Source organism: Crocodylus porosus, unplaced genomic scaffold (genome assembly GCF_001723895.1).
Source record: "Crocodylus porosus isolate Cpor-Errol unplaced genomic scaffold, CroPor_comp1, whole genome shotgun sequence".
In the NCBI taxonomy this organism is placed as follows: domain Eukaryota; kingdom Metazoa; phylum Chordata; order Crocodylia; family Crocodylidae; genus Crocodylus; species Crocodylus porosus.
This window is the reverse complement of record NW_017728911.1, coordinates 7,834,390-7,857,446: the sequence shown is the minus strand read 5'-3', so window position 1 is coordinate 7,857,446 and position 23,057 is coordinate 7,834,390. Positions and strand designations below refer to the sequence as shown.

At 47.3% G+C, this 23,057-nt stretch overlaps 1 protein-coding gene across 1 annotated transcript in view; it reads right to left on the bottom strand.

Annotated features, from left to right (window-relative positions):
- CIB2 (calcium and integrin binding family member 2) overlaps positions 1–23,057 on the bottom strand; it is a 108,095-nt gene that overhangs the window by 17,239 nt on the left and 67,799 nt on the right. Inside the window, exons 4-5 of the mRNA XM_019533383.1 lie at positions 8,621–8,768; positions 5,334–5,529 (exon numbers count right to left, since the gene is read on the bottom strand). Coding sequence (XP_019388928.1) covers positions 5,334–5,529; positions 8,621–8,768 — 344 coding nt within the window. The remainder of the gene's footprint in view (positions 1–5,333; positions 5,530–8,620; positions 8,769–23,057) is intronic.

Below are 23,057 nucleotides of genomic sequence, written 5' to 3'. Positions count from 1 at the left end.
ATTCAAACCCCCTCGGTGACACTATCCAGGTCTGCCTACAATCACTCCCTACACTCTGGAGTGTGCACTTCACCCCACAATTTAGCATGGTCCGCAAACTTGGACACAGTACACTTCACACCCACATCCAAGTCAGTGATAAAGATATTGAAGAGCACGGGTCCAAGAACCAAACCCTACGGAACCCCACTACCCACATCCTTCCAGGTCGATACCGACCCGTCTACAACCATTCTCTGGGTGCAACATCTAGGTCACAGCCTCTTAATGTATTTATGAGAATAGGATGAGATGCAATATCGAAGGCTTTACCCCAAGAAGTGCCCTGGTGAACAGAGCATCTCTGATTCCTTGCTGCTCCCCCCTAATGAATTTGTAGGCAGTCACAAGATCACCTCTCAGTCTTCTCTTGCAGAGGCTGAAGAGATCCAGGTCCCTAAGCCTCTCCTCATAGGGCTTGGCCTGCAAACCCTTAACCATACAAATGGCTCTCCTCTGGACCCTCTCAAGGTTGTCCACATCCTTCTTAAATTATGGAGCCCAAAACTGGATGCAGTACTCCAACTGCGGTCTGACCAATGCCGCATAGAGGGGAAGTATCACCTCCTTGGACCTATTTGTCATGCATCTCCTGATGCATGATAAAGCATGGTTAGCTTTGCTGATGATTTCGTCACACTGATGACTCATGTTCATCTTGGAGTCCACTATGACTCTCAGATCTCTTTCCACTTCTGTGCTACTGAGAGGGTTATTTCCCAGCCAGTAAGTGTGCTGGATATTTTTACACCCTACGTGCAGCATTCTGCATTTGTTCTTGTTGAACTGCATCCTATTGTGTTCTGCCCACTTTTCCAACCTGTCCAGGTATGCCTGCAATCATTCCCTACCCTCCAGTGTATTCACCTGACCTCACAATTTAGTATCTTCTGCAAACTTGGACAGAGTACACTTCACACCCACATCCAAGTTACTGATGAAGACATCGAAGAATACCGGTCCAAGGACCGAGCCCTCTGGGACCCCACTGCCCACATCATTCCAGGTCAATACTGACCCGTTCACTACTACTCTCTGGGTGCGACCCCCAAGCCGATTTGCCACCCGCCGGACTGTGTAATCATCTAAGTCACAGCCTGTTAATTTATTAATGAAAATAGGATGAGATACCATATCGAAGGCCTTCCTAAAGTCCAAGTAAATGACATCCACCTCCACTCCTGCATCCAAACATTTTCCTCCCCTCCCATCCCTATTCAGCTGAGCTGGGTGGGAGCCGCGCTCCTGAGCTGTGTAAACAAGTCCTGCTAACATGACAGTGGGTTAGAGGTGAAGGGCAGCTAAGGGGGCACTGACCCCTGGGGAGAGGGGGACTGCTTACTGGGGGATCCCTGGTTATCCCTGGTGAGGGGAGGCTCTGGACTGGGCTGGGCGGGGTTTCCTCATGGGAAGGCGCTACCGGCTGACTTTTCTGTGCATGTGCAGAGCAGCCTGAGCCTTCATTGATTGGTGCAGGAAATTCAAACCGCAACAATTGGGACCTGGACACCGAAGAGAGCACACATGTGCACTAGTGCACATGTGCCCTCAACTTCCCCCTGACCGCACTGAGCAGAGCACCAAGAAGTCAGCAGTAGCAATAAGGTAAGCTGGGCACGGGGGGGGAAGAGTGAGGAGGAGCTTGGCCAGCTGTAGGGAATTGGAAACGGGTTTTCCTCCCCTTCTATCACTATATAGCCAAGCCAGGTGGGATCCACGCTCCCGAGCTACGCAAACAGGCCTTGCAAACAGGCACGCTCTTCAGGGGTGCGCCAGAGTTTATGCGGGAGTGGGTTACAGTGAGGGGCAGCTGAGGGGGCACTGACCCCTGGGGAGAGGGGGGCTTCTTACCCCTGGTTATCCATGGTGAAGGGAGGCTCTGGGCTGAGCTGGGCCCAGAGGCAGACTATCCCATTGTGAGGGAAAGTGGGAAAAGGGCCCCAAAACCCTCTATGGCTAAACAGAGAAGTCCAGGGAAGCCTAAGTGAAAAAAAAGAGGCACATGTGCACTGATGAAGTTACAGCTCCTCTTGAGTTGATGCTCCCTGTGTGCACAAAGCTCAGTCCCCAACCAACGTTAGTGGAATATAACTTTCTAATGCAGGGGTGTAAAAAAATTCACTTGTGGAGCTGCATCATCTGGCCCCTGATGCTGTCCTTGGGTCTCAGACTGACCTATAAACCACATGCTGTGTGCACTGAAGCAGCCCTGTGTACAAGGCCCAGGATGCAAGCCACATGTTGTGCCCACCCCTGCTAGTCCCGGGCACACATCACACACTGAGACCCACACTGCACATGGCAACGCACATGGGACCAGTCCATGATCAGTCCCCTTCCCTGCATGCCCGATGGTCCAGCACCCAGGCCAAATGATTAGTGTGGGGCTGGACCATAAGCCAGATCAGGCTCACAGACCCACCATCTGCATACCAGATGCAGCAGACATGGTGACACTCTGGTAGTCAGGTGCTGCATGTGACTCACACCCTTGAGCAACTGCTGTATCTGACGTGCAGGGAGTGGTGTCCACAGGCCCGATCCAGCATGCAGGGATGCTATTCATTCAGCCCATAGATCAGTCCTGTGCTGCTCATTTGGCCAATGGGGCCAAATAAATTTGACACCCCAGTTCTAATGCAATATGTCATTACTCAGAGATGTCTAGAGCTGCACTGATATATCGATCCATATCAGATCATCAGTTTTCCCTTTATCAGTGCCATTATTAGCAATCGGCTCTTTTTGGTTGGTGTAGCTGATAATGTCACTGATAAATGCCCCGTGCATGTGAGCAGCCACAGCATGGATGAGGCCAGGAATGCAGCCTGGCATCGTGGAGAGTAGCATCTGGCCATAAGTCTGCAAGGGTGGGGGGTGAGAGGGGGAACGGGCATGTGGGGGTAGATCGAGGCCCCCACGTAATGGAGCTAGTGACAGAGCAGGGGCAGGTGCTGTCTGGGCAGGGCGTGGGATGGAGCTGTGGGTGGCTTGTCTGGGGGGCACAGGTGAATGGGGGAGCACTCCACAACACTGCACGCACCCCTGGGGGAGGCATGGGGGGCATGTGCCCGCCCAGATTTATGCATGGGGTGAGGGCAGGCTCAGAGCCAGGGGCTGAGCTGGCCTCTTCTTAGGGGGGAGGCTGGGCTGGGGCTATGCTGAGGGAGGCTGGGGATGGGGCAGAGTGGGTGGCAGTGCTGGGAGGGGTGGCTACAGCTGCCCCAAAATTCACTGTAGCTCCCTGTACCTCTCCCCTCCTAGTGCTGTCACCCCACCCCAAGCACAGCCCAGGCCCAGCCTCCTAGCAGGGACGAGGCTGGTGCAGCCCCTGCCCCTGCCCCATGTCCAAATCCAGGGGGCATATTACCCCCATGCATTACCCATGGGTGCATACATGTTGGGGAGTGCTCCCCCCCTTTCCCACTCCCCTGTCCTCTAGACACACATAGAAAACCTACAAATAGCTGGTGGTGCTAAGTTTAGAGGTCCAAATTTGGATCTATGTTTTGTTTTTAACTTACACTGACTCTTCTATGGAGCCCATGTAATTCTTTAGATATGATTTTTCTCCCTAGGTGTTTCCTCCAATGCTCTGCTATTGTTTCTAAAATCAGTGCTACTAAGAGCAACCCTACCTGAATCAATATTGTGTGGAAAAAGGTAGGGCAGTATGGCACCTTAGAGACTAACTGGTTCCACACCAACTTAACAGTGGGCAATTATTGTTAGTCTTGGATTCAGGTCTCAAAGTTCAGAGCCAGAATAACACAGAGGCAGAATTCAGATTTGGGGTTTCTGCTCAGTCCACCGCACAATCAGGGCCTGGATCCATATTTCTCCTTCCCCAAATTTGGGAGTATTATGCTCTGTAGTTCCCTTATTTAAATATTATGGTGTAATTCAGTCACACAAACCCTGAGCAACTAAGCAAAGGTAGAATTAGAGCAATAGGGATTTGGGGACACACAAGCACAGACTCCCTTGGTTCCTTTTCTAATTTGCACCACTCTACTAGCTTTGCCCTCCCTCCAGGGTGCTATGCACAGATCACTGACTGAGGCATCCACATCTTGAAATTTTTCTGTGCTGCAGCTGAGAGCTGACCAGCCTACCTCAGACCTAAACTTGGTCATTCCAACCTACAACCAGAAAACTTATACACCATTGTGCTAGATGGTCAATCTATCTATACTATTTTATTAACGTGTAAAAAGCTCTCTGGCCTTCAGTTACACTCCTTTAAATATGCAATTTGTAGAGAAAATCAGAAGCCTGATATCTTTGGCAAACTGATGATATGTGTAGGTTAAATAACCAAGTTTAGTTTTAAGCTTAACTCTCCTCTTTTAGCTGAGAAAGCATTTTCTGGCTTAGTAATAGACTTGGGTAGCTGTTAGAAACTGAAACAAATCAGCTTCCAAAAAACCCATGTCAAATTAACTATAGATCAAGGGAAAAGCACAGTACTTAATTATTTTAATTTGCTCTGTATCACCAGTTTGAATTGTACAGCTGCAAAAATCTTTGGCTTTCCCTTTGTGAGGAAAAATAACTAGCATACATTCATGCATATTCATGACATATTTGCCAATTATATAAATTACTATAATTATCCCATCTTCCACTAGCCCTACAAAACTCACTGTTGCTTATTTCCTATTTCAGACCAGAAGGATACTCTTCAGATTAATCTTTACTAGTCATAAATTCTTTGTATTTTTAACAATCAATACAAGTTGGAGTCCTAATTATATGGTTAGCCATCCTTATTCTCCTCACGATTTCATTGAAGAAAATCAACTTGGTATAAGAGGCTTTCAGAACCTCTCAGAATTGGTCTGTTATTAGTGAAAGTCAGGCCTCTATTTACAAATTAACCTGGACTTCTGCTATCAAAGAAAGTTCTGGGACCTGAAAGGACACTGTTTTCAAGATGAAAAAAGAATTTTGCAGACCTAGAGGCAAAGGTGAGTAGGAGGCACACACAGCTCTGCTTCCCTATGAAGGTTTAATAGGGTTCATTACACAAAGAATTGACATATCTTCATCTTCTGGCATGAGTAGCTACACTATTAATGGAGAAAGTGCAGTGACTTTGAATGGGAGGGCAGAACATTAAAAAGCCTTAACCATTGCTGCTCTCAAAACTGGTTATATTGTAACTCAGCCTTTGCCTCTGTCTTCAGCTACTCCTTCCTGTTAACACTTGCAAGGTGCAAAATAGAAAGAGGTAATGAGGACAAAATAATGAAAGGAATAATATTTGAGCTGTTTTAAAGCAATTCTTTTACCTGAGAAAGTCCGGTGCTTTGGAAATCATGTTCTCAAAGTCTGAAAATCCTAGTTTCCCATCACCATCCATATCAGCTTCTTCTATCACTTTCTCACACACTAGAACACTTTCTTCTGCTGTTAGCTCTTCTCTTGTCAGCTTGTTGAGGGTTTTTTCTAGGTCAGCTTTACAAATGAAGTTATCTGTGTTAAAATCTAAACAGAGGAAGAAATAAAAGATTATCAACCTCCAGATAAGTTCAAACTCCAGATAAGTCCCCTTGAAACAGAATGTGTACAAAAGTGCATTTACAAACTATTTCTGATTTTATTCCTTGCAATCCTGAGGCCAAGTTCTCTTCAGTAGGTAATAAGCAGAGATCCAGGTTTTCTGTTTCCCATGAAAAAACAGAGAAAAAGGTGGATTTCCCCATTTACCTGAGGAAAATGTGTTTTTCTCATTTGAATGGAGAAACCCATGGATTTTGCACTTTTGCAAAGAGTTCTCTGCAGGCTGGCAGAGTTCCAGCCTGCAAGGGGCTGGGAGGGAGCGGGAAGAGCATGGTCAGGCAGAGGGTACCATGTGCTTGTATATGCACATGGCCGCCAGGCAGCCTGGAGAGCAGCTCCCACAGGTAAGTTGGGGGGTGGGGAGGATTGAGGCCCCTATAGGAAGGAAGGGAATGGGTTGGGAGTTGGAAGCTCCTGGAGGAGCAGGTTGGGAGCAGGGCTGGAGCTGGGGCTGAGGCTGCTGCCCAGGCAGGGGATGCATGGAGCTTCGGGCCCTAGGCCAGAATGTGCAGCTACAGGGCCCCAGTGGGGAGTAGGACAGGGCCGGGCCGCTGGTGGCTTGTCTGGTGGGTGAGAGTTGGCTCCCTGCAATTGTACACACTGCCAGGGGACCTAGGGGACCTGTGCCCCTCAGATCTGTACGTGGGGTGGGTGCAGACTGCTCGCTATGGGCTTGGGCTGCCTGCCCCGCTGCCCCCACCAGGGCCTCTGCAGTCCAGTGAGTGCAGCACTACAGGGCAGAGCGTGACCATGTGAGGAAGCTGCTTGCCATTGCAAGCTCTATGCTTCCCTAGTGAGGCACCCCCTGCTCACATGGCAGCAGAGGGGGCAGCAGTACAGGGTTGTGCCCCTCACTGTCTTGCTAGGGCAGTGCAGAGCTCACAGTGGCAAACAGCTTCCCCACACGGCCCCACTCTACCCTGCAACACCAGTTCACAGTTGCTGGGCTGCAGAGGCTCTGGGAGAGGGCAGCAGGGTGGGGAGCCCGAGCCCACAGCAAGCAGCCCAAACCAGCCCCCACCCTACACACAGATCTGGGGGGCACAGGTCCTCCCTGCCCTGCCCCACAGAAGTGTGCACAGAATCAGGGAGCCACCCCTTCCCACCACCAGCCCACAGCCAACAGGCAGCAAGCACCAGGGAGGGGAAGGGAAGGGAGGGGAGGGGAGGGAACCCATACTCCATGCTCTGCTGAAGTACCTGCTGGCTCCTGAGGGTGGCAGACAGGGCTTGGGTGCTGCTGTGGGGGAAAGGGGGGCTGCGGATCTAGGTTTCTGGCCCCATAGCCCTGGCAGCTGGGGAGGGGCAGGTGAGTGGGGGGATGGGCACCAGCAGGACCAGTGGGCTGTGACTTGGGAGTGAGGGCCCTGTATTCTGTAAGTTAAGGGGGCAGGGGGAGCTCTAATTTTCCATGATAAAAACCCCCAAATCAAATACCAAAATTCATAGCTATTTAGAGTTTATTTTATTACCATGACTGAGGCACTGGAAGGTTTCCAAACTGCTTTAAAATTGTAAATATATCAAGAAAACATTGTGTTCAATTGACAGCTATATATATAGTGGCCTTTCACTTTACTAACTGATCTGGGGGGTTTTATCAGAGAATCTGTGATTTTTTAATCACAGAATTTGTAATTTTTTATCATGGAAAACCAGGATCCCTGGTAAAAAGTAAGACCAAGTCATTTCAGTCATACTTGATTCTTCCCTACAGAGTACAAGTGAGTCCTAGGCTTGTAACCTAATGCAGAGCATTCTTTCTACTCAAATCCAAAACTCTTGGGGCAGAACTCTGTTTTCTGTTATGAACTTAAGTGGCAATTATGAAGATACATAAGTACCATTTTTGGCACTTAAACTTAGTTTCAGAGTCTGTTTTGCCTTCTGGCAAAAAAGAAGTGCCTTACGTGTTGGTGTGTACACCTGCTGGGAAAGATGGAGGAAGGCTTTCTGCCATGCTTTAACCCAACAGCAAAGGACCCCCTCATCCTGAGGGTCTTTGAACTTGCATCTTCTGCTTTCCAGTAAGGTACTCAAACCACCTGACCACAAGTTAGGTATTATCTAACATGATCTAATTATCAGATGTGCAAAGATATTCTGAACAGGCCACAAGAGAAAAAGCAAGAGAATTCAGAAAGTATCCTTGTCTGTATGAAATATTCTTTTCTGGTTTCTACAACTTAATTGATATTATAACTCTTCAAAAAATATGATTTCTCATCTTTATTTTTATCAAGTTCATAAGTCACTTGATTTTGGAGTATTTTAATGAAAGAAGAAATACAAGGCATTTTCACACATGCATGTGCTGCAGTGCTGGGCGCTTTGAAAAGCATCAGGAGCTGCAATGCATACAGTTGTATAAGCAGTGAAATGCACATCAGTGCGCAGAAAATGGAAGCAGTCCACTTGTGAACTAAAACACATCACAGGTGGTTTAGTTTAAAAGTACACTGCTGCCATTTTCTCTGAGCTGATGTGCATTTCACCACTTATACAACTGCAAGCAATGCAATGTGATGCGTGTCAGCTCGTATGCAGAGCAGACTCAATTAATCAAGTCTGCTCCAATGCACCAGATCTGTGGCACCTCACAGCACAAAAAGTATGTACATAAATGTGTTTCACTGAGAAGATGAACAGATGCTGCCTTACATTCATCATGATCAGCTCAAATACCAGAATAGCTTTTCTTAGGGTAAGTTCCTATGTGATGAAAACAGTTGTGGCCTGATCCAGGAAAGCACTCAAGACTGTGCTTACTATAAGCACTTGAGTAGTGCCAGATGACCAATGAAACAATTCATATGGTTAAGGGTACAATTTGTTAAGTACACACTTCGCTGGGTTAGGTTACTGTGTTCAGAAGCCTTCAGAATTAAGCTGTTCATTTGACTCTTATTTGATTTTTGCCTAAGTACATAACTAATTAGCTAGTGAGAGTCTGTCTGGCACAGAGGGTTAACCTGAATTAATGGAACCTTTTATCTATAGCACCTCCACACATTACCATAAATCTTAAAGGCATAGATTGCTTTGAGCTCTCTGGGAGCCATTTCACTGAGCACAGAGAACATGTCCACAAAGTCATTGAAGCTGAGGTTCCCTTCTCCATCCTCTGAGAAAGACTCCACAATCCTCTCCCTGAAGGGGTTCTCCTGCAGAAAACATAGAGGCTTAAGTTTAGTACCTGGAAGAAAACAGCACTCACTATTACTACATTGGGAAAAAATTTGAATCGTTGTTTGGTTCTTTGAAAAGACTCCCACTCTTCTTCCCTAAGTCAGAAAAAGGATGAATATTTCAACTCTATCTTTACTTTTGCTATGCCTATGTGCTCTGACAAAGGTCATCCACTCTTATAGCTTATTTAAATAGATCCAGTGCCTGACAGACTGTCATGTCTACACGGCCAGGAAGGCTGAGACCTACATACTGATGCTAGAAGGAGTGAGGAGAGGATGGGAAAAAAAACTGAGGGGTATTGGAGGTGAGAAATTAATGGAACAAATCCCCAGGGCCCAAGTACTCCTCATCCTTTTTCTAGGACCTGACTGAGGACTAGAGGGGCAAGTCCTACCACCATCTTCTTGCTATGAGTCAGCCAGTTCTGTGGTGTACCAAGCTAAGTGCTGAGAGAAGAGCTCTCCCCTCTAACAAGGTGGGAAGAGGCGGATGCACCAAAACTGCCTCTCACAGGTAAGGAAGGCAAGCTGACTTCCCCAGCTACAGTTTGTGTCTCTTGGGAAAGGTAGTCTCCCTGAGAAAGGTACATCTTTTAATAGTATATGACATTTTGTAATGAACCACAACTGACTGGTCCTGGACCAGTCAAATGGTCAAATACCTTCACTAGCAGCTTAAGCTGGTCATGTCAAACGTGCAAGGAAAAGGCCATTCCATGCCAGCCCACCAGAGTGGTGAGACATTCAGCTTGAGCAGCAGTTAGAAGAGGAAGAGAAGAATCATATTCTGGAATATTCTGGATCTCAGACAAAGGAAGGGGTTTTGCTATGAATAAATTATGTGATACAGACTGCCAAGGTGGGGTCACCAGATTGGCTTGAGATACTTACCCTGGGCTAGAAACAGTGCTGGTGAACTCTGAGCAACCCCAAGGGTGGAGCAGGGGAGCCCTGCCCTGCCCTGCCCTGCGGAAAAGGAGAAGCCAATTGGAAGAAAGGATTTTCAATCCCTTCATTCGCAGGGAAGGGGGATGGCTGGGGTTGGGGGCCAGCCACCCTGAGCCCTGGTTGGCCGGTTTGCAAGCCAGGGAGGGACTGCTGGAGGGGATAAAAGCAGCAGTCGAACTGGCTTGTGGGGGCTGCTGACAGTGACTCTGGGGAATGACACAGGGGGCCTAAGAAGAGCTGGGGTGAGCTGACGCAGCAGAGGGAGCAGAGAGACCTCTGAAGAGCCTCAAAGGCCCTGGGAGAAGAAGGCAGCAGCAGTCAGCCGTGCCTCCAGCAGACAGGGTGCAGCGGCCAGGGCTTAGGGCAGAGAGCTGGTGCCCCAAGGCCCCTTCGCAGTGTGCTGGACTTGCCGGGCATCCCAGAGGCTAGGGGTGGCAGTCAGCCCCCAACTCCACTGCGGAGAAGCAGCAGCAGACAGGAGCGCAGGCAGCATCCTTACCCAGAGCAGGGAGCAGAGCTGGTGAGTTGAGGAAACCCCTTACCTTCCCCAGGAAAGCGGGACAGCAGCAGGCAAGGCATTGGGATCCTGAGGAGCAGCAGAGCACCAGAACAAGGGTCTCAGGAGCTTGGGGCACAGGCCAGCGCTCAGAGTGGGACTGGCGAGCCACGAGGCATGTGGGGTGCCTGGCCAGTCACCTGAAGCAGGGGTTTAGACCAACAACCCCTGGGAGCTGCCTGTGCTGCTGACCCTCTGCCACTGACTGCCCCAGAGGGGACTCAGTCCTGTCCCTTATTCTGTAGCTGATTGTCATTAGATGGAGTCCCTGAGCTTTGTGTTTGGGTCATACTGATTGCTGCAGGAGCCCACCCTGTTGCTTGTTGCTTGCTTTTGTGGTTGCCACAGAGGATCACCCTTCAGCCTCTTCGTGGGGTTGGGGTTTGATACAATTTGATTGCTGCAGACCAGAAGAGCCTACACTGTTGCAGTCTGTTGCTTATTGGGCAGTCTGTTGGAGTTGCTGGAAGCGAGCACCCTGCTTTCTTGCTGTAGCACCTCAGCAGTGGCTGCAAGCTGCCAGTTACCCTACCTGTGGTTCTTGAGTCAAGAGTTGACTAATGCATTCTGATTTGTTTTGTGATTCTGGTTATGCCATTTAGGTTCCTATTATTCTTGTTTTGGAAATAAAGTGTAAATAGTTAAATCAGTTAAGTGTTAGACCTTCTTGGGACTAGGCTGCTCTGTGGGGAGCAGGGGCCGGCCAGAAAGTAAACTGGTGCTGGCCAGAAGCCCTGCCCCACTCTCACCACACCATCCCTGATATTTGGGCAGGGGTGGCAACTATTGGGCTGCCACCCAGGTTACATATGCAAACTAGGAATGATATTTTCCTTCTCCAGCTTTGACTGAAGATCACTCTTGTGAGTTCTACTCCCCAAATACAAGAAAAACCTTCATTTCTCCATCTGTGTAGCTATGGTTTTGGAATCACTCAAGATTGTGGAGGTATATCTTGGCCAGACTTCCATAGTTACATTTTTTCCCTGCCCCATGGAACTTCCATGACTCTTGCTGTGGCTGTTTTTTCCAGCACACAGAATTAATAGTAAAGGTAAGAGTTTTCTTACCACGGAGATACGCTGCCCAGAAATCAAAGTACAAGTTGTATCAAATGCTGTTTGCTAAAGATATCAGGAAACCAGCTAGGATTACCACGGTTGAGGTAGCCATGTCTCTCTATGTCTGTTCATTATAGAATCACATTACAGTGTGATTCTAGAGTCTGCCTAACAGTTCTAACGAATGTCTAGCTTCCCCAAAAAAGGCTGTTGATAACACCTGATTTAATGACATCTGTAGTAACTGAAGAAGTTCAGGAGGATCTGAATTCAGTATGTTAGTGTAGCTCCTCTGCAACCTTTATGATAAAATAACTGACCTTTGTGATTTTTTTAGTTTTCATCCTGAAACCCTTCACTGTATAACCTCTGGCTCAATTGGCTGCAAGTTTGAGAGAGAGTTAAAGAAAATAGAATAGTTCCTATATATTTGTCAGTTCTACCAAGAATGTGCATGCTCTTGTGTATAAGGTTCCATACAATTTGTGCAGCTGGCTAAAAAGCAGGCATATCAAATTGAATACTCAATAAACTAAGTCACATATAGATACTTATCCTACAAGCTGATCAATTGGTCCTAATTACAATTTAAAATGAAATTTTATAAGCAGCTGCATCTGGGAGATGAATAATCAAAAAAGGTTTATTTTCAGTTTTACTTAACACGTTCAACTAAGGCTTCCTACAGAGCATATGGGGAGGTGGAACACAGCAGCATTTCCTAGTGTGCCAAGGGAGATTGTCAAACACATGTACCATAAACAGATTAATATTTATACTTCAGCACCTCTTCTTCAAAAAGACATAGGCCATGTCCAGACAAGTGTGGCTATGCAGTATGTGGTGTCACAGGCATGTCCGCAGCACCCCATACTGGACATTCAGCTGTTCTCTGTGTGGGAAGGGAACGGGGGAGAGGGGGTTGAACCTACACAAAAATTTTTAAAAAGCGGAGCAGTGCACATGGGGACAGCGCATGCCGCTCAAAACGGGAGCCTAGTTGGCTGGAGCCACACTCTGGCTGCCTGGCCATTCTCCGAGTGGCAGGACTGACACTACTGTAGTCCCAGAAGACCCCCAGGATCCCAGGTAAGGGGTGTGGACATGGCCAGAGTCCTTTACTAGGACAGAAACAGTATTTAGGTCCATGCAGTATGAAGAGGTAGCTGCCTCTGGGGTAAGTTACAGCAGCTATTATGTGGTTTACTGCTGATTAAGTTAAGAGCTGAAGAATATGGTGTTCACTGGAAACTATGGGGATAACAGAAGCAAAACAGAATTTAACCATTTGGTGTTAATGACAAAGATGTAATAATTTTGTTAAGACCTCAAGATCACGTATAATGCACCTAGTTTTAGACTGCTAAACACTTAAAATTCAGACTACATTTCCTGAGGTTCATAAAGCTTCTGAGATGGAACTAAAGCCTCAGTAAACCTGGGCTGGTATATGGAAAAGGCCAGTTTGAACCAAAAACCTTTACCCATGATCCTTAGGGTAAATCAGTATAACTATTATGGTGGGTCTCAAGCTTTTTAGACTCAAGGCACCTCTTGATAGACTCAAGACACTCCTTAGAAAATACTAGCTCCTAGTTTTCACTAATTTTGTAACTACAGAAAAATAATAGGGCAATTCCTTTGATGCAAAGAACTTGGAAAGACCACAACAGGTCAGAATATTTTTAATACTATTAATTCCTATTTGAAATCTCTGGGTTTATCTTGTGAATCTAGACAAATTGGAGGATTGAACCAAAAGAAATGTCATGAGGTTCAACAAGGACAAGTGCAAAGCCCTTTACTTAGCATGGGACAGTTCCACGCACCAGTACAGGCTGGGGGTTGACTGGCTGGGCAGCAGCTCTGCAGAAAAGGACCTGCGGGTTACAGTGGACAATAAGCTGAACATGAGACAGGAGTGTGCCCTTCTTGCTACAAAGGCTAACAGCATGCTGGGCTGCACTAGTACAAGCGTTGCCAGCAGATGGAGGGAAGTGATTATTCTCCTCTGTTTGGCACTGGTGAGGTCACATCTGGAATACTGTGTCCAGATTTGGGTCCCCCACTACAGAAAGGTTGTAGACAAATTATAGAGAGTCCAGCAGAAGGCAAAGAAAATGATTAGGTGGCTGGGGAACATGATTTATGGGGAGAGGCTGAAGGAATTGCGGTTATTTAGTCTAGAGAAGAGAAGACTGATGGGAGATTTAATAGCAGCCCTCAACTCCCTGAAGAGTGGTTCCAAAGAGAATGGAGCTGGACTGTTCTCAGTGGTGGCAAGCGACAGAACAAGATGCAGTAGCCTCAAGTTGCAGCAAGGGAAATTAAGGTTGGATATTAGGTAAAACTTTCTCACTAGGAGGGTAGTAAAACACTGGAACAGGCTACCCAGAGAGGTTATGGAATCTCTATCCTTAGAGGTTTTTAAGAACTGGCTAAACAAAGCCTTGGCCGAGATTATATAATTGGGGATTGTCCTGCTTTGAGCAGGGGGTTGGACTAGATGCCCTCCTGAGGTCCCTTTCAACCCTAATTTTCTATGATTGTGTGATTCTATGAATTAGGTTTGCACACCTAACAGCGCTAACCCCATCACACTCTTGAAAGGATCTCAAGGTACCCTGGTTGAGAAATGCTGCTCTACTGACTCCAAAGAAGCTCACTGATTTACAGTAGTTGAATATCTAGCCCAGGGGTTGGCAATGTTTCTGGGCAGAGTGCCAAAAAACACCTGCAATCTCAACTTGTAAAATGTTGGTGTGCCAGGGCCACTTGGTGGGGGATCCACAAGGAGTTTGATCATTTTTGTGGCAGCATAGCCCCAGCCCCTTCCCCACCATCTGTTGAGGCACACATGCACCCACCGCCAACAACAAGCTAAGCTCCATGGACCCCAGTGCAGCCACTTGCAGCCTCCTGGCTGCCTGCCACAGCTGGCCCAGGATCTGGGCAGGCTCCTGCTACGTGCCACAGAGCCTGGACTTCTCGCAGCAGGTGGCAGGAAGGCTGTAAATAGCTGCACTGGCGTCCACGGAGCTCCAGCCTGGGTCACTGTCAGCAGTAAGTGTATGAGCACTTTAGGGTGGACGGCGGGGAAGGGGCCAGGGTTGTACTGCCTCAACAAGGATCAGACCCCTCATAGCTCCCCCACCATCTGCCCTGAGGCATGCATGCCAAGCAAAATGCCTTCGTATGCCACATACTTTGCAGTTTTGGCCTGCTCCCAGATGAGACACATGGGCTAATGCCCTTTTTGCCCCTGGGAGCCGAAGACCCAAACCTGGACTTTAACCCCCCAGCGAAGAGCCAGGAGGTAAGTGAGCCGGCCTGACAGAGGGTGGACAAGCACAGAGGAGCTCAGAGGGTGCCAAGGGAGTGTGTGTGGGTGTGTCAGTGCGTGCATGTGTGCATGTGAGGCCGTGCTGGGAGGGACATGCTGGCTGAATGGAGCCCGGGAGGGGAAGGCCTTCCCCTCCTGGTCCCTACTTAGCTGAGCCCCTCACAGAGCCCCATGAACAGAACGCACAAACAGGTGTGGCTCTACTTGGGCACGGCAGTTTGCATGGGAGTTCATATGGAGGGGTGCACAGAAGGCACCCGGAGGGCTGGTCTGTGTGAGGAGCCAAGGCCAGAAGCCTGAAGAAGAGCTGCTGGGACGAGGCAGAAGCGTGAACTCATTTGCAGCCATGGCGGTGACTCATGCCCACGAGCATCCTGGCACTGTTGACATCTTCACCCAGATAGAGCCCCTGGCCCTGGATTACGGGGGCTGCTCAGCACAGCTACTACCAGGTGGGCAGGGGGGCACCCCCACTTGTGGGGTGTGCTCCCTAGTGGAGTCTCTGGAGGGCCAGATGAGGGAGCTCGAGGAGGAGGTATGCCAGCTGCACACCATCAGGGCCCACAAAGACTTCATTGATGGCTAATGCCAGACCCTTCTTCAGAAGAAGGAAGAAGAGACAGAGGTAGAGATGGTGGCCAGCAGGAAGGTTGACTATGAAGACCCACCTGGAGCTACTTGGAAGATAGTTACTTCACGCTCCAGAAAATGCAGGGCCATGGCTGCTCCTCTCCTGACCCTGCACAACAGGTACGCTCCCCTCCCCATGCAGGAGGAGGTTCCAATGGTGACACCGGAGGAGGAAGAAGGTAAGCAACATGCTGCCACCCCCAAGAGGAGGCGCAAGGTGGTGGTGGTGGGGACTCTCTCCTGCAGAGAGCACTGAGGGATCCATCTGCTGTCCAGACCCCCTAGCCCGTGAGATCTGTTGCCTCCCTGTGGCTTGCATCCAAGATGTTGCAGAAACGATCCCCAGGCTCATCCTGCCCTCCACTTACTACCCCATGCTCCTCATCCGTGTGGGAACAAATGACATGGTCAGGAGTAATCCAGACCAGGTCATGAGCAACTACAAGGCTTTGGGAGTTGGGTGCCCAGGTAGTCTTTTTTTCTGTTTTCTTTGTTGCAGGCCACAGTCCTAGGAGGGAAGGATGCATTGAGGAAGTGAACCAATGATTCCAACGGTGGTGCTACCGAGAGGCTTTGGATCCCTCAACCAGCATGCACTTCAGGGAGAGAGGACTCCTGGGAAGGGATGGCATCCACCTTATTTGGAAAGATAAGTCTCGGCCAGGATGGCTGATCTTCTGGACAAGGCTTTAAACTAAGATTTCTGTGGGACAGGGATACACTAATGCAAGCATGCCCAGGGATTGTCACACAAGAAAGCTGCATAGATAGGGACACTAGGAGAGCCACTCTTGTGGGAAATGAGGGAATAGCTCTCCTTCAGCATGACAAGAAGTCAAGGGCCTAAGAAGAAAGACCCAAGTGCCCGTACACTAATGCCAGAAGCACGGGTAACAAGCAGGAGGAGTTAGCCCTCCTACTCTCCAGTGGCCATTATGATCTATCAGGGATTACAGAGACCTGGTGGGACTCCTCAAATGACTGGAGCATAGCCATGTGTAACAGGGAGCCAGTGGCCCTGTTATGGAGCTGCCCCAGAGAGGCATGAATTGTCAATCAGGAACGTCTAGACCGGCCAGGGAGCCAATCCAGAAATCTGATAATTGGCAATTGAGGGTTCCCAGACTGGCAGCGAGGTCAGCTGGGAGCTGTTAATTGTTACTTAGAGACTTTGTATAATAAAAACAGAGGTTGACTGAAGACTTCCCCCAGAAGGGGAACAGATGCCGGGGCTGAAACAAGCCCGAGCGATGGAGCAGTTTCCTGCATGGAGGTGCAGCCACGGAGGAGAAAGCAGAGAAGTTTTCCCTCATGGTTGAGTGATGGAGGAGCTGTTGGAGAGTTTGTGAGTGAAGCCGGCATGGCAATCGCCAGAACAGGTATTCCCCGTTATTGACTCTGACTGAGGGAGATGGTCCCAGCTAGTCCCAGTAATTTTCGCAAGACTTGGTGTGAGTAAGGCGGGGACTAGATGTGGCTGAAAAGTTCCTGGAGACGGCATGCTGTTTGAGAGTTCTAATCATCCCAGCTGGGGATGAAGGAAGAGAGGACTGCAGGCCACCATATGCAGCAGCCCCGGTACGGCAAACTGCCATTTCATTGCGGGGATGGGAGCGCGGAAAGTGCCATCATTTGTGTTCCCTCAGTATACAGAGGCTTCTGACTGAGCCTACCAAGACATTGTACCAGCAGAGCTTGAACCCACACCAGCAGTCAGAGATGGTGGCAGGATGCGGTGCGACATGCTATACCCTTTATTAAACCCTTTTTTTAAAGCTTTTCACCTATGCTCTCTTTACCTTTTGCTTTTTACTCCCAGCAAGTCGTGGCAGGAGAGAACAAGCACAGGCATGGGAAGCGGGTCCAAACACCCCTACTGAGTGATCCAGGCAGCCTGCTCACACCATGGAGGGCTATGCCCTGCATAGAAGGGATCAAGTGGGGAAGAAAGGTGGAGAGATAGCTCTCTAAGTGAAGGAGCAGTACATTGCCTTGGAGGCTGACATCGGCTCTAGAGAAGGACAGCCTGAAACCCTGTGGGTCAAACTGCAGGGGGGAGGAGGGGTGTGGTGAAAGAGACCTAACTGTAGGTATATACTACAGACCACCAAACCAGGTGGAGGAACTTGATCTAGAGTTTGCCCAGGAATTGGCAGAGGCCGCACAAGCACAAGACATGGTTATCATGGGCAACTTCAATTATCCAGATAACTCTTGGGAGGAACACTCAGCCAAATTAGATTGGTCACGTTCCTTCCTGACCTGCATCGAAGAGCTTTTCCTGACTCAGGAGGTATATGAACCAACCAGGGGTAATACTATTCTAGACTTGGTCCTGGTCAAGGGGGATGACCTGGTGACCAACTTAAAAATGGAAGGTAACTGCGTGACAATGACCATGAAATCATCATGTTCATTGTCCATCACAAGGCAGACAAATTAGATAGCAGGACAGAAATTTGGGATTTCAAAATGTAAATTTCAACCAACTCAGGTCACTAGTAGGGAAAAGGCTGCGGGACCAGGGGCCAGGTGAAAGGAGTGCATGTAGAGTGGTCATTCCTTTAAGACACAATCCTCAAAACACAAAGGAAGTTCATTCTCACATAGAGGAAAGGTAACAAAAGGGCTGGGAAGCCCTCTTGGCTAAACAGGGATAAACACGGTCCTCTTAAGGAAGAAGAAAGAGGCATACAAACAATGGAAGCTTGGGGCATGCCCCAAGGAGGACTCCAACAATGGCCTGCACTTGTAGGGAACATATTCGAAACCAAACTAAAATTAGCAACAGGAGTCAAGGACAACAAGAAGTCCTTTTTTAGGTATGTAGGGAACAGGAGGAAAACAAATGGAAGTGTGGGGCCACTCCTCAACAACTCAGGATAGCTGGTTACCAGCACTCAGGAGAAAACTGAACTCCTGAATGGCTACTTTGCTTTGGTCTTTCACTGGGCCAAGGGCAAAATCATGCCAGAGTGGGTATACAATGAACAGGGTAGGAATGACTGCCTTCCTACTATTACTGTAGAACGAGTACATGATCATTTGAAAAAATTATACATATATAAATCAGCAGGACCAGATGAACTTCATCTGAGTGTGCTGAAGTCATTCGGCTCATGCTGAGCTGGCCTAAGTCATTGCAGGACTGCTGGCAAAACTTTTCCAAAACTTATGGCATTCTGGAGAGGTCCCTGAGGGCTGGAAGAAGGCCAATATTGTATCCATCTTCAAGAAAGGGAGCAGGAAGGATCTGGGTAACTATAGCCCAATCAGCCTAACTTCTATCCCAGGGAAGATCCTGGAAAAGTTCATCATGGAGTCTATATGTAATAGGCTTGCACAAGGTAGGATTTTGAATGACAGCTAGCATGGCTTTGTCACAGGCAGGTCTTGTCTTACCAACCTCATCTCATTTTACGATCAGGTAACTCACCACCTGGATAAGGGAGAGGAGACTGACATTGTACACCCTGACTTCCAAAAGGCCTTTGATCTACTATACCATGATGCTCTGATGAGTAAATTGGAGGACTGTGGACTCCAGCATAAGACAGGTGGGTAGGGAGATAGTTGCAGGGTAGGACCCAGAGTTCTAATGAACCATTCTCTGTCATCTTGGCGAGAAGTGGCCAGTGGTGTCCCTCAGGGGTCAGTGCTTGGTCCAGTGCTTTTCAACATCTTTATCAATAATTTGGATGTGGGGGTGATGAGCTCACTGGCCAAGTTCATGGATAACACCAAGTTATGGGGAAGCATGGTCATGCTTGAAGGTAGGCTGCAGATACAGGCAGACCTAGGCAGGTTAGCAAGTTGGGCGGATCACCATCAAATGAAGTTCAATGTTGAGAAATGTAAAGTGCTCCATCTGGGGACAACCTGCCCCATCACACCTACAGGCATGGCAATGCCAAACTGACCAGCACCATGAATGAAAGGGACCTGGGGATAATAATAGAACACAGTATGAATATGAGCCAGCAGTGTGACGCTGTAGCCATAGCCAACAGGGCAAATAATACCCTGGCATGCATCAATCGATGCATCTCCAGCAAAACTCGGGAAGTGATTCTTCCACTCTACTTGGCTTTGGTGAGACTGCAGCTGGAGTACTGCATCCAGTACTGGGTGCCACACTTCAACAAGGATGTAATAAAGCTCAAGACAGTCCAGAGAAGGGCCACCCATATGGTCAGAGATTTGCATGGCAAGCCATACGGGGAAAGGCTAAGGGACCTGGGACTCTTCAGTCTGAAAAAGACAAGGCTGAGAGGGGACTTGTAGCAATAAGCTGCTATCATCAGGGGTATACATCAAGTGCTCGCTGAACCAGGACGCCCTTGGGGATAACCGGGAGTAATGGCCATAAACTCCTGGAAGACCATTTCAGGCTCAACATTAGGAAAAGCTTCTTCATAGTCAGGGTTTCCAGGCTGTGGAACAGGCTACCTCCAGAGGTGGTGCAATCCCCTACCCTGGAAATCTTCAAGAGGAGACTAGACAGTCACTTTGCTGGGCTTACCTGACCCCGGTTGTTTTTCCTGCCTCGTGCAGACTTGATGATCTTCCAAGGTCCCTTCCAGCCTCACAATCTATGAATCTATGAGTTAGCACATATGCCGGGGGTTGCCTACCTCTAACCTAGCCCTATATATCTGAACATTGGGGAAGAAAAAAATCCAGGTCTATCTAGACTTTTGGAAAGAACACTCACATCAAGGTAAAATTCCTGCTAAGTTTCACTTTGAGTTTGTGGGTTTATCTGAATCAAAACCAAATCAAAGCAAGATTCAGGGCATGTAAACCCACTTGGACTAAAATTAAAGACAGGAAGGACTTTATTCCATTCCCAGAAACATATTTTTTTAAAAATCTAGCAATTTCTCAGTCCAGAGCCTGATAGAATTTAATTCAGTAAATGCAATGGCAATTGATAGCAATGTACACTGCATTAGAATCTATCTGCAAGGGATTAAAAGGTCCCGTCCCAGTTCTTGGGGAATGCTAAATCCCAGGAATAGTTTGGATGCAAGGAGCTTTTTCTCTTTCTGGCTTGTATATTTCTGTCAAATGGTTTCTTCACAGCAGACTTTGTTACAACTGAATCTATTTGACACAGTTTGCAGACTGGTACATCAGAGGCAGCATTTGTATAATGAACTGGGGCTACACAGATACAGATACCATTCTCATCAGTGAAGATCTAAGCCAGACTTTGTGTATCACAAGATATGACATCTCAGATGACAACAGAATACAGAGCAAGGATGGATTAACTGTGTCCGAACATGTTTCTAAGCAACTCTGTTGTTGCCAAATGGATCTGTACATTTTAAGTGAAAAATAAAATCTTTCCTTATATTGATTTCTTCCCTTTCACTTTCTCATATTGTGTCTTCAGGCAGTTTATCTGTAGTCTGCACAATGGAAAGTATTAGCTTACCTTAACAGATACTTTTTACATCCTTTCTGTAATTTCATTACCTCTGCTCTAAAGAGCACAAATTAGGGTTCCATCATATTTAAAGGAAAAGGCACTTTCATGTAAACTGTGGGGAGAAAAGATTGTGTTCCCTCCTAGCTACTGTGCTTTCTTCAGACCTGTTTAAAGAAGAACACTTGGACCAGGGGCAATACATAGGGGATGCACGTGGGTGCATGTGCCCCCCCTGTGTGTGGTGGTGCACCCGCTATGAAAAGGTGCCGCCGATAGTGTCGGCGGGACCTGCGGGCGGCTGCGTCTGTGGGTGGTCTGCAATCCTTGCTGGCTGCTGCCGATGCTGCCAGCGGCAGCTGTGGATGTTTGCTGACCCTTGGTCAGTGCTCACCACCCTCCTTCCCCACCACCAACAGTGCCAGTGGTGGCTGTGGGAGCTCCCCACTTACAACTACCATACTCTTGCTGCTGTTGTGCCCCACCAGCTGCTGGGGGCACGAGTCGGTCATGATTTGGAGACTTGGAAACCTAAGTTTAGCTTGTTATAAAGTGTTTTTATGTTCTCTCACAATAACAAAGAAAGAGACAGAGAGAAGCAGGAAAAAACTGTTATAGCTTAAAATTGTGCTGTTTATTAGCCTGCTTGAGAGCTGCTCTGGTGGTTTGAGATTTTCAGAACACTCTAGATCAGAGGTTCTCAAACTGTGGTCTGCGGACTGCCACTGGTCCCTGAGCTCCATTCAAGTGGTCCGTAAAAAGGTTGTGGAACAATTGAGAATATCTGTACTTGTAAGGTAAAACTACTGATATTAAAATATGAGTTGTGTACTTTGACTTATAGAACAAAAAAAGTTTAAGTGGTCTACCAGTACCCTTAGCAATTTTCAAGTGGTCTGTGAAAAAAAAAGTTTGAGAACCACTGCTCAAGACAGACTTGTAAAACGTGTCAGAAATCTTGTTACTAATATCCTTTAACCAATACCTTTTCATTCAAATAATTGCTTTTCTGTGCACATTTTAAGCATGCCATAATATATATTATGAAATAAAAGCCTAGAACACAATCCATTAAAGTAGCACCTGCCCATTACAATGCATGTCTGCATGTGTTATTTTTCTGACTTTTTATCTATAAATCCTACTATGCAGTTTGTAGTTTATTTTACTCCTATCCTATCATTTTGCTCTAAAGCTTATAAAGCATTTGTGTTCTCTCTAGTCCCATCCATTTTATATTTATCTTGTAGCTTGACCAATGAATTTAGAACACACTGTTCTGTTATCATGAGTTGACTGCACTTTGCAAATATGAGGTTACAAGGTACAGATAAGAAAAGTAATACTCAGGGCTGTGATCAGGTCAAGATAACCAGGCTAGGGTGGCTTGTTTGTCATTAAGATCTACCAAGGTTTATATCTTTTTTCCTTCAGTATTTGGACATAAATCCCCACTGGTATTAATGGAAGAATTCAAATGCACCCAATTGTTTGTTCTGTGAATTATTGCCAGACAGGTCATGTTAGGATATTTTAAACAGGGATTGGCACAGTCTGAAACAACGAAAAATAGAGCTTCCTTATTTGTTGTGGACCCATCTCTGATTTTAAATAGTTCAAACAATGGATAGATGCCACTTGTTCACTAGCAGAAGTAAATTAGGGTATCTCCAGCAGATGCTTTGAAAGAAATGTATGGGAAATACATTATAATTATACTGCTCTCTGTAAACATAAAAACATGTTTCAGATAAATTAGCAACATTTCAAAAGGTACATTTATATAATAACAAAAATACTTAGAGTTCGTAAGAGTTAATGCTAACATACCTTTTAGGAGACTCATTAATTTTATTGCTCCTGGGCTTAAGCCTAGCTCTAACTGGGTACGTCTACATGAGACACTACAATGCCGTAGCAAAGTGCTACAATGACGTAGCATCAGCAGGCCAAACCATGATGCCGCAGCTACGTCACCATAGCAATGAACTCCCTCAGTATAGCGCATCTCTCTACATGGCTAAAATTAGCCATGCACCACTGGCATGACTCAGTAACAGCTGTTACTGTGCCTTACAGAAGTACTAAATGACAGTGCAGTAACAACGGTGCCATTGGGGCATGTGTAGACATGCCCACTGAAAAGTATTAAAAAAGACCTAATGAGAAGGACAAATGATCCCACCTCTGACCAGTACAAACTTTCATAGATTTCATAGATTTCATAGACATTAGGGCTGGAAGGGACCTCGGGAGATCATCGAGTCCAGCCCCCTGCCCAAAGGGCAGG